Raw genomic sequence first — 12,449 nt, forward strand, 5'->3', positions numbered from 1 at the left:
TCAATCAAGTTTGTGAGACATGATTTCCCATGCACAAAGCCATGTTGACTATCCCGAATCAGTCCTTGCCTTTCCAAATACATGTACATCCTGTCCCTCAGGATTCCCTCCAACAACCTGCCCACCACCGAGGTCAGGCTCATTGGTCTATAGTTCCCTGGCTTGTCTTTACCACCCTTCTTAAACAGTGGTACCACGTTTGCCGACCTCCAGTCTTCCGGCACCTCACCTGTGACTATCGATGGTACAAATATCTCAGCAAGAGGCCCAGCAATTACTTTTGTAGTTAACGTTGAGAACTCTCAGGGCAACAACCTCCTGATGTTTTACCACTGTTCCCCTCTGCTGGATGCGACATGTCCATGGATGGTGATGGGGGTGTCTGGGACATTGTAAGGTATGACTCCATGAGTATGACTACGTAAGGCTAATCCATGAGACAACTGTTCCAATTTTGGCACTAGCCCCCACAAGGACAAAGAATCTTTTGAGTTGTTGATGAGGAGGACTTTGCAGGGTTGACAGGGCTCTTTTTACCATTGGCTTTTCTGATGCCTAGGTCGATGCCAGGTTGTCTGTCCAGTTTCATTTTATTTCATATATGGCTGTATTTTATATTACTGAGGACTACTTTTAAAAGTACAGAATGCTTTTTAATTTGAGAATGCTAACTAAATTGCTTTTTATGGTTTTCTTAAGGAGATAAGAACTTATCCAAGGAACATGGCAAATTGTCTATAATACCTGAACTTGAAGGAGCCCATTCCAATAATGAAGGTATTTAAGAAGCAAAATTGACTTTTAGCCAAACATTTCAGAACAATGTGCCAGAAGACATTTTGAATGTGCTATTATGCGTGGCAGAAATGGCCTGTGCCTCATATTCTTCTCTGCTGCAAAGAAACAAGCATCTCTTTAAATATCTTTTTGATAATGAAGGTATTTTCATTGTAAACGATAAGCATTGAAAGATTTACAGGTTGGGAATTCTTCAGCCAAAAACTCACATATGCACTGAGATGTCTACGTATCCCCCAAATAGAGAGTTCAAATGTGAATGTGAGTGAGGTCTTTGAGAGATTTAAAGGTGATAGGGCGGAATTTACTTCAATGCATTATGAAGTGTCGCAAGTGTAAATTAGTGGGGCAACAAAGTGTGAACAGATTATAATCTGTGCTGGGAGGAGATGGGAAATGTGACATACTGCAATCAAATGTGACTTGCCAAAGAGTGGACCAGGTCTCTGATGGAAGTGGGATCGAATTGTTTAATATCTGTCGCCATGTGATAGCTAAGCACTCAATCTTTACACCAGGAATGTACATTGTCATCTGGTGTGATAGTTTTAGTTATACTCTAGTTATCAATAATTGTGTTAGTACAGAACCTGAATCCTCAGAATTCAGTTAGGTGTTGACAGTAGGGATGCTAGGGTGATGATATTCAGGAGAAAGTGAGCACTGCAGATGCTGGAGATCAGAATCAGTAAGTGTGGTGCTGGAAAAGCACAGCTGTTCAGGCAGCATTCAAGGAGCAGGAGAGTTGATGTTTCGAGCATAACCTCTTCATCAAACATCGGCTCTCCTGCTCCTCGGATGCTGCCTGACTGGTTGTGTTGTTCCAGCACCACACTTTTTGACTGATGATGATATTCACCATACTCTTGTTGCTTTTGTACAAAACTTTATGAAAATAATGGCAAGCATCTTTACAGTCTGCTAAAAAAGGAAGTGAGACAGGTTTTTAATACATTCATACTCAGTTACAGAGCAGAGATCGTATTTCTGTCCTTAATCGCAAGAAGGCAGGGCTGCATTGGGCAAAATTAATGACCAAGCAAATCAAATCTGTGTTAAACTTGGGTTTGTGGAATCACTATGTTGGAACAAGTCAAAAACTGTGTTGACATAGCATCACATCACCTTCTAGGCAAATGTTTCACATTCAGTTTTAGAATGTAGACCCTATTGGTCTATAGGAAAACACACTCAGTAATTTGTATAAAGTATGACAACAAGAGTGATCAGTACTTCTCTTTTAAACCCCTCTTGGTTGATTGCCATAAATATTTTATTACTTTAAACGTGACTATCACACTTCAATTAAAATTAACTGGATCTAAATGAAGGCACCAATAAATTTCAAATTTTTCTTAAGTGAAAGAAATGTTATATAAAACACACAAAAACACAGGTAAGAAGCTGATGAAGGAGAGGGGCAAGGTATCTAGCGGAGGCAGGAAAGTACAGACATTGCAATTTATAGTTCTTAGAATCTTTGAGTTGTGAGAATTACCCAAATCCTGATTATTCTTTTGTTTCTTTTGCAGTAGCGAAGTTTCAGATGAGTTGAGAGAGACAGAGAGAGACAGGCAGAGAAAGTGCTTTCCAGTTCTTGTTTTAAGATCCATTTCTCCTTGTCTATACCTTGATGCCAGAAACAGTTTTGGTAAATGTCCAATCATATGCTTCATTCCTGATGAAGGACTTTTGCCCGAAACGTCGATCTTCCTGCTCCTCGGATGGTACCTGACTTGCTGCACTTTTCCAGCACCACTCTAATCTAGACAGCCATTATTGATATCTGTGTTTCAGTATACAAACTCCAAGGAGACAACCTTGATTGATATCAGTGAATTATGAAATGAATAGGGTTTAGAAAACAGAACAAAAGCAAGCTTTTTGCAGATCATCTTTGTTTTTAATATTTCCCAAAGAAGAGAATTAAGTTTCACTACACCTTTTTATAAAATTTAATTGTTGGATGAAGACCTCACTGGCTAGGCAAGCATTTATTGCCCATCACTAATGGTCCTGTAAAAAGGTGGTATAATTGCAATATGGTCAGTTACAGTGCTTTTAGGAGGAAGCTTTAGGATTTTGACTTAACATCCGTAAGGAGCAAAGATTTATTTTCAAGTCAAGATGGTATGTGATTTTGACAGAATAGTGTGTGATTTGTGCAGGATAGTATGTGATTTGGAGGGGAACTTGCAGGTCCTGGTGTTCCCAACTCCGTGTCAAGTTAGTTCCAAGGAAACTTCTAGTCCATAATTAGAATGCAAATTAGGAGTGGAGTGTGCCTTTTCACACTTTCAGCCTGTTCTGCCATTCAATAATGTCATGGCTAAATCATAGAATCCCTACACTGTGGAAACAGGTCATTTGGCCCAACAAGTCCACACCAACCCTCTGAAGAGTATCCCACCCAAACCCATTCCCCTACCATATTACTCTACATTTCCCGTGACTAATGCACCTAACCTATACATCCCTGAACACAATAGGCAATTTAGCATGGTCAATTCACCTGACCTGCACATCTTTGGACTATGGAAGGAAACCAGAGCGCTCGGAGGAAACCCACGCAGACACGAGGAGAATGTGCAAACTCCACACAGTCACCCAAGGCTGGAATCAAACCCAGGTCCCTGATGCTGTGAGGCAGCAGTGCTAACCACTGAGCCACCCTGTTGTCCGCATCAACTTGATTTTCCTGACCAATTCCCTGTATTTTTGTTAACTTTGTTAAATTTTTTTAAGCAAATACACAGAGCTATGGCTAAAAACAGATTTACCGAGTTAGGCCACAGATCAGCAATAATCTCACTGAGTGGAGGAATAGCCTCGAGGGGTTGAAATGGCCAACTCCTGTACTTAGGTTTCTATATCCTTGATTTCCTTCATGCCCAGAAATTCTTTGTTTTGAATGCATTCAATGACTCAGCATATCTAGTCCTCAAAGTAGAGATTTCCAATGATTCACCAGTCCTTTGTGAGGAAATTTCTTTTTACTCCTTTCCTATTGATGGTTGGCTCCTCTTGCTGTGTCTATAAATTCCATTTGTGGATATTTCAATGTAAATTAAACAAACTTTTAATTGCTTCATATTTGATGCAAGCAAAACCCTGAATGAGGGGAGAAGTTCTTAATTTAATATATAATTAATCATTGTTTTGTTTCATGAAGGATATCGTGTCAAGACATTGCCTCCTAACAATTCAAAAGGACAAATCAGTGAAAATGTTTCAGCTGATGAGTATGCAAATGTTGACAGTGCAACAAATAGAGCCTCATCCACACCACGTCATCTTTTAGGTACTGAAGCTATTAAACATTTTTTGTATACTTGATAGTACTGTTTATAAGGTATCACACAGTGCTTATCCAGGCTTTCCTAATGAAAAATGGGACTTGTATGCAGCATTGGCTCAAAAATCATCCTAGTTCCAAACTTCCAGCTCAGCACTGTCCCAGTGACTTGTCCGGACTTGTCCTACCTGCCTATCTCCTTTTCCACCTATCCACTCCACCCTCTCCTCCCTGACCTATCACCTTCATCCCCTCCCCCACTCACCTATTTTACTCTATGCTACTTTCTCCCCATCCCCACCCTCCTCTAGCTTATCTTTCCATGCTTCAGGCTCTCTGCCTTTATTCCTGATGAAGGGCTTTTGCCCGAAATGTCGATTTTGCTGCTCCTTGGATGCTGCCTGAACTGCTGTACTCTTCCAGCACCACTAATCCAGAATCAAAAAACCCAGCCTCAGGCATATTAAGAATATATTCACAGTGGCAGTAATAGGGCAGCAGCACAACACTTGACAATTAATCTCACTTGGCTGCTGTGGCATGGAGATCCTGATATCACGGATGAGTGGTCATGGTCCTCTCCTACTAGGTTAAGGATTTTCACCCTGCAGGAAGTGAGGAAACAAATATCAACTATGTCACCACCTGTCTTGGCTCTTTCCAGCCTATTCTCCTGGAATGAGTCAAAGGGAGGGACTGAGTTAGATGGTGCACTGAGGAAAGACAATGGTGCTCCTCTTAGCCACTCTGTCTAGCAGGATCTGTAAGTCCCAGTCAGCAAACCAGATGCTGAATGGCCTCTGTGTCGGCCAAAATAAATGGCAGATGCTGGAATCCAGAGTAGACAGGCAGGAGGCTGAAAGAAAATAGCAAGCCAGGCAGCATCAGGAGGTGGAGAAGGCGACATTTTGGGTGTAACCATTCTTCAAGAATGGAGGTGGGGGTAGGAAGAGCTGCAGATAAAGATCTGCAACTCCACCAAACCCCACCTCCATTCCTGAAGAAGTGTTATACCGAAACACCAACTTCTCCACCTCCTGATGCTGCCTGGCTTGCTGTGTTCTTCTAGCCTCCTGAATGGCCTCTGTAGGTTGTGTCCAGGGCAATTCTTGTGACACTGTGACTGTGAAGAGCAGTTCCTTGCTGGCAGTGACTGATATGATGCACACCAGGTGTTTAAAAATGGCTGCAGCAGATGAAATCCCAGAGTGGTGAGTATTCCCACTGCCAGTGAGTTCAAAAGAGCATGAATGGGGAGGCATCAAGGTCTTGTATGTAACTAATAAGCTTCATTTTGAAGAATAACTTAAGAAATCTCGCTAGGCTAATGGAGAAAAATGCTCCATGAACTTGACAATTTTTGATCAAATTCAACCCTGAGTCTTCAACTTATATTAACGTTCATTATTTAGGTGCAAACAAGAGACAACATGAAAGGCCATTGTACATCAATGAAATTCAGCAGGAAGGAAGCAGAAAGCAGCCATCAGGTCACGAGGCCTGTTCCAGGGAAAATCAGCATGTTGAGCCCATCATCGTTTATCAGGGTAATTCAGTGCTAAACCTAAAGGTCTGCACCAGAGTCTTCAATTAATATAAACTATAATGAGACATATTTCTATTGCTGAAAAAATGACATTGCCAAAATGTTTCTTGCATTCATGAAGATAGATACTAGATTGGTAAATTTGTAAAGGGAGCAACAAATTACACTCAATGATAAAAGGGTTGCTGATTGGTTCAGAGCCAACATTGAGTTGCCAATGTGTTACCATGGAGAATGCACCGTAGAGCTAATGTCCTCCGAACCTTTGTTTAATGCAGAAAAAAAAAATGCAATGCCTGTACATGTTTGTTCTACCTGCAGAGGTATCTGAGTATGAATATATGGAGTTTTATCAACCATAAGTGAGCCACATTTTGAGTCTGACAGATAATATTAATTTGGTTGTATTTCTTAACATCTTCGGGATTGTTCAATAAACACTGTCTGTTTACTGAATCAAATTTAACGTAAGACATTATATCCTAAAGACTGACAAGTCCCCAGGACTGGATGGCCTCCATTCTAGCATCTGACAAGTAGTGGAAACACAGATAACAGATGCATTGGTCATAATCTTCCAAAATTCCTTCCATTCTGGACTTTTTCTAGTGGATTACAAAATAGCAAATGTAACCCTTTATTCAAAAAAGGAGAGCGGCACAGATCTGGAAACCAAATGCTAATTTTCTTTCCTTTAAATTCCTTTAGGTACATTGCTGGCTAGCCCAGCATTTATTGCCCATTTCTAAATGCCTTGACAATGTGGTGGTTGTTGGTTTCCTGAATGAGTGCGTTCTTGGAGTGTAGGAAATCCTAGTAGAAAGTGAGGACTGCAGATGCTGGAGATGAGAGCTGAAAAATGTGTTGCTGGAAAAGCGCAGCAGGTCAGGCAGCATCAAAGGAGCAGGAGAGTCGACGTTTTGGGCATAAGCCCTTCTTCAGGAATGAGGAGGGCGTGCCAAGCAGGCTAAGATAAAAGATAGGGAGGAGGGACTTGGGGGAGGGGCGTTGGGAATGCTATAGGTGGAAGGAGGTTCAGCTGAAGGTGATAGGCCGGAGAGGGGTGGGGGCGGAGAGGTCGGGAAGAAGATTGCAGGTCAAGAAGGCAGTGCTGAGTCCGAGGGTTGGGATTGAGATAAGGTGGGGGGTGGGGAAATGAGGAAGCTGGAGAAATCTGCATTCATCCCTTGTGGTTGGAGGGTTCCTAGGCGGTAGATGAGGCGCTCTTCCTCCAGTCGTCATGTTGCCATGGTTAGGAAATCCTGTTGTGCTGCAAGAAAGGAAGTTCCAGAATTTTGTTCCAATGTCAGTAAAGGGATGCTGACGTATTTCCAAGTCACCTCCTTGGAGGTGATATTGTTGATGGTGGTGATGCTCCCATACTTCCCATTGGAAGGTGCTGTTGGAGGAGCCTTGGTGAGTTACTATAGTATATGTTGATGGTACACAGTGCTGTCACTGTGCATCAATAGTAAAGTATGTGAGTGTTGACAGCGGTGGATGTGATTATAATCAAGCAAGATGTTTGTCCTGGAAGGTGTCAAGCTTCTTGAGTGTTGTTGTAGAGCCAGGCAAGTGGGAGGTATTCCATCCTAATCCTACTTGTATCTTGCAGATAATGGATATGTTTTGGGGAGTCAAGTGCTAAATAATTCACTGCATGATTCTGATCCTCTGACCTTCTCATGTAATTACTGTATTTATATGGCTAGTCCACTTCAAATTCTGGTCAATGGTAATCCTCAGAATGCTGACAGTGGACCAGTGATTGAAAATTAAGAGGTAAGGATTAGATCTTCCTTGCTGGAGAGGTCATTGTTGGGCACCACTGGGCTAATGTTACTTGGTACTTCTCAGTCCAAGCTTGGATCTTGTCCAGATTTTGCTTTATGGACACAAACTGCCTCAGTATCTGAGATATCATGATTGGTTTTGAACATTGTGCAACAATAAATGAATATGCCTACTTCTGAGCTTATGATGGAGGGAAGGCCATTAATGAAGAAGTTGAAGATGGTTGGGCCTAGGTCACTACACCAAGGAACTCCTGAAGAGATTCCTGGAGCTGAAATGACTGACCTTCAACAGTCACAACCATCTTCCTATCTACCAATCAGCAGAGAGCTTTACCCCCTCAATTTCCTTTAATAGACACACTTAGTTCACCTTTGGAATTCAGCTGTTGTGTCCAGGTTTGGATCAAGGATGTAATAAAGTCAAGAGCCAAACGACCCTGGAGGAAGCCAAACTGGGCATCAATTAGCCAGTTATTGCTGAGCAAGTACCACTTATGAGCCTTTCTATTAGTATGCCAGTGATCAAGTGTGGACTGATAGGGTGGTAATTGATAATGATGGATTTGTCTTGACTTATTATATACAGGATGTAATTTAATAATTGTCCACATTACCAGGTTGATACTGAGTATATGCTGAATGTTGTCGCTGTACTGGAATAGCTTGGCCAGAAGTATACCTAGTTTTGGTGTATAGTTCTTCAGTACTATTGCTGGCATGTTCCCCTCCCCAAATATCAACTCCCTCCCCCATCAACCTGCTGCAGTGTGTACAATCTACAACTGTGCATTGCAGAAATTCAACAAAGATCCTCAGATAGCACCTTCCAAACACACTTCCATCTAGAAGGACAAAGGCAGCAAGAGAACACCTGCAAGTACCCCTCCAGGCCACTCACCACCTTGAGCAGGAAATATATCACCGTTCTTCAGTGTTGCTGGTCAAAATTCTGAAATTGTGTCCCAAAGGACATTGTGGGTCCATTTACAGCATGTGGACTGTAACGATTTAGGAAGGCAGCTCACCACCACCTTCTCAAGGACAGTAAGGGACAGGCAATAGATACTGGCCCAGCCAGCAACACACATCCCATGAGTGAATAAGTTAAAAAAAAGTTCGATATTTTTAATATCCAAGGGAATTAAGAATTATGGGGTAAGAACAGTCAAGTGGAAATAAAATCAAAACCAGATTCCTCATGATCTTATTAAACAATGGACTATACTCGAAAGGCCAACGGCCTTCTCCTGCTCCTAAGTCTCATGTTTTTATCTTTTGAAAGTTTGGACTGGTTGAGTACAGTCAGTACTCTGCATATTATTAACAGCTAAGGGACATGCTGTTTGAGACAACCTAGCAATCACTGCATCAGCATTGAAATTAATTTTTCACATTGCTCATTTGTACGGTAAACAGAATAATCTTTTTGGCTTGATGCAGCATCCTATTAGAGGAAAAGACCACACTAGTTGTGAACTAATAGTAGCAGTGTGAAATGCCGAACTTCATCTATTACTGATTTTTTTTAGCTGCCTTACACTTCAAATGTGATTTGAGGTGGAATGAACACTTTTCAGGTCCAATGTAATGGTCTTAATGATAATTTTATGATTATTTATTATGATTATTTTCATGAGGATGCACAACGTAGAGTGAGCAATGAAACTAATTTGGATAACCAGTGTTCTACAGGGTAGTTTTGATAGGACCCATTTTGGCACCAAAGTTGAGTGGTGAGCAAAACATATGGATCCTTCTTACAGTTCAACCTCAGTAATCAAGTTACCGACCAAACAGCACTCTTTTCCCATCTAGTATAAATTATTCTTCCCATTGATAATAAGCCACAGCTGGTTTGTGGTAATTTGTTCAGAGTACCTTTCTCTGCATAAAATATTTTAAAATTTCAAATGAGTTATTATTTCTATTGTAGACAGATAAAGTACATTATTCAGTTGCTGAAGGCATCACTACCATTCACAGAGTAAGGCATGGTAATGGAGATTGTTAATGACAAAGTCTTTCTACTGAATAATGCAAAAAGTTCCTTGAAATGTATGCATTATCCAATTTTGTTTTTATTTTTTTCATGGGATGTAGTGTCATTAACAAGGCCAGCATTTTTTTCCATCCCTAATTGTCCTTGAACAGCAACAGGGCAGTAAAGAGTCAATTACATTACTGTGGGTTTAAAGTCATATGTAGACCAGACTGGGTAAGGAAGACAGATTTTGTTCCTTAAAGGACACTAGAGAACCAGAAGAATATTTACCATCAATGATAGTTATCATGGTCATCAATATCAAGTCTAAATTTATATTCAAGATTTATTAATTGAACTTTGGGATTTGAACCTATACCTTCAGAATGTTAGCATGGGTATTGAATTACTAGTCCAATGCTGTTACTACTACACACCATATGTCCTTGTTATAGTCTTGTAAATATATTGTTCAGAAATAACTTGAAGTTAGGATGGATTATATCAAAGCAAGTTGGCTCACAATCTACAGCTACTTGAGAAGCATCTTTTATGTAATCTTTTTTATTAGGACATAATAAATACAGTCATGATATTACATATTCAGCCATTCAATTTGCAAAGTATGGATTTAATAAAGTTGTGCTGTATGATTACTGTGGTGTGATCATATGTGAAACTTAACATTTTTAAAATTGTACCTACTCCCATATACTATTAACAATCTGTTTTTATATAAGCATTCTTAATATCTCCTTTTTTGTCACGGCATTAACTTTTATTCAATTGTGCTCACGGACAGAAGGAATCCTGGAATTTTGGGTCCCTGATGCATTTTAAATAGAATACAAGAGGCAGACATGCAAGCAGACTCTATTCTTGTCACCATCATCATTACAGTCATAAAGAAGATATAAAAAGATTCCAGAATATGAAAAGCTCATTTGATCAATTAGCTTGCTCTATAAAGAATCTTTATATTATTCCATCACAATTCCTTTGCCACTACTTTTTAAGATTGCATTAATTTTTTTTCTTACCTCATTTAGGAAAAGAACATAATAATTTAATTAGCAATCCATGTCTAAGCAAATAACAGTCTGGCTCCCTTTTTAAGTTGGCAGCCAACCTTAAATGAACTACCTTTTGTATAAGTCAGTTGCACATTCTAACTTTCTATTGGGAAAAGAGGAGACCTTACTATCTCTGAAGTGCTTAAAGCTTTTAATGATGAGCCACAATAACTCTTCTCATGCTATAATTAGCACAATAGGTGACACTTAGAAATTTCTAAATTTCTTTAAGTAAAAGCAATCTACCTATGCTAAGCTCTCATCTGCTGTGATGACCATTTTTATGTTGTGGCCAGTAAGAGCACTGTTTGTACAACAATTGATCTTGTACCAATGCTATCATGAATAACCTTGAATAACTCACAACTGAACCAGCCTGTATTGTAATCATTTTGTTAATTTCCGGGACCATTTCTGAACTTCCAATCCAACAAGAGTAGGTCAGAGCAGGGAGAACTTTATTCTATATCTAATGGATGAAATGCCTTGCCCAAAATTGTTCAAAATTGTTTGTATATGCTTCTTTTCCAGGTGAAAAATGGAGCTGAAGTATTCAATATAGTATGCTGCTACTCATTCTGTGTTGGGGTGCACTGCATTGGTGTGGATGCCCTGTAGTCATTTAGAGACAAAAAAAACTGCAGGTGCTGGAATTCGAAGTAGACAGGCAGGAGGCTGGAAGAACACCAGACACTGCAAGCCAGGCAGCAGAGGTGGAGAAGTCGACGTTTTGGGTATAAGCACAGTGTCCATTGCACATGCTAAAAGGACAAGTAGTAGCCGCACAGGAGATTGGTCCTTTGCCTTCATTTGTTTAATAGAGGCAAGTTGCAGTTATAGGTAATCATCCCAGAGGCAATCTACTCTGCACGTGGGGATTGTGAACGAATTTGGCTCAGAGAGAGCAGTGGCCAATGGTAGTGATCTGAATCACTCAATCACTTTAAATATTTTTTGTTTGGCTACAGTATGCCAGAGAGAACTGTCATTCAAGATGATCTAATTTCAGTTTGGAATCAGGTCTCCTGGTAATGGGCCTAAGACCTGAAATATAACTACAGCTTGCCTCTATTAAACAAATAAAGGCAAATGACCAATCTCCTGTGCTGCTGCTACTTGACCTTTTAGCATGTGCAATGGACTCTGGATAAATTTGAATGCAATTGAATTTCATGGCCTGGATGTCTATGCTATGAGGTTTTGATTCTCCAGGGCTAATATCCTCAATTTGATTGGTAGATTTCTTCTCAGATTTCCATTAATATGAATGATTTTAGCCCTGATCTCCCAAATTGTTTTAATGACTTCATTTTTATAATCATTTTAAATATGACAGAAGCCAAACTAGTACACTTAACACAATCAATAATGCATTACTCTTTGACATTTTAAGGAACATATGATTCTGTCCACATATATGGTAATATAGAAGAACGAGGCAGTGTGGCTGCATCAAGGCATGAATATGCAAACGTTTTGGATCTTGCAGGCGATGAAGCATTTCTGACAAGTCAGCATCTTCCAGGTATTTTTAATTAATTGAACAGCTTTTTCAGTTGACTTGCTGGGAATTAACAAAAATGTAAATCAAATTGCCTGTATTCTTTTTTTAACTGAACAGACACAAAGTAAAGTCAAGGATATAACTTGTTCAGTGAGAGTAAAGAGTAAAAGCTGCCAAATCCCTATTTATTCAGCTGTGTTTTTCCAGGTCGGAAGGAATTTTTTAAAAGACCAGCAGGATGCTTGTGACATAAATGTGACAGTTCAGCAAACTCATTGTACTCCTTCGTAACCTAAAGATTTGGAGGACTAGAACAGTGCAGTGTTAATGCATGCTTTTTAAAACAACAGTTAGGAGTTATTTTTATCAATGAGAATGTAATGCATTCTCTTTCTTCACTTAGTTTACAGAATCAAAGGACAGGATCCTGTGCTCCCAGAGGTAGGAGGTAGGGAT

At 40.0% G+C, this 12,449-nt stretch overlaps 1 protein-coding gene across 1 annotated transcript in view; it reads left to right on the forward strand.

Moving 5' to 3' along the window:
• The window catches only part of LOC122554997, a 22,646-nt gene extending 11,609 nt beyond the window's left edge, over nt 1–11,037 (forward strand). Inside the window, exons 4-7 of the mRNA XM_043700516.1 lie at nt 700–777; nt 3,971–4,099; nt 5,506–5,640; nt 11,021–11,037. Coding sequence (XP_043556451.1) covers nt 700–777; nt 3,971–4,099; nt 5,506–5,640; nt 11,021–11,037 — 359 coding nt within the window. The remainder of the gene's footprint in view (nt 1–699; nt 778–3,970; nt 4,100–5,505; nt 5,641–11,020) is intronic.
• The last annotated feature ends 1,412 nt before the right edge of the window (nt 11,038–12,449 follow it).

The sequence above is a fragment of the Chiloscyllium plagiosum genome, chromosome 1 (genome assembly GCF_004010195.1).
Source record: "Chiloscyllium plagiosum isolate BGI_BamShark_2017 chromosome 1, ASM401019v2, whole genome shotgun sequence".
Lineage (NCBI taxonomy): Eukaryota > Metazoa > Chordata > Chondrichthyes > Orectolobiformes > Hemiscylliidae > Chiloscyllium > Chiloscyllium plagiosum.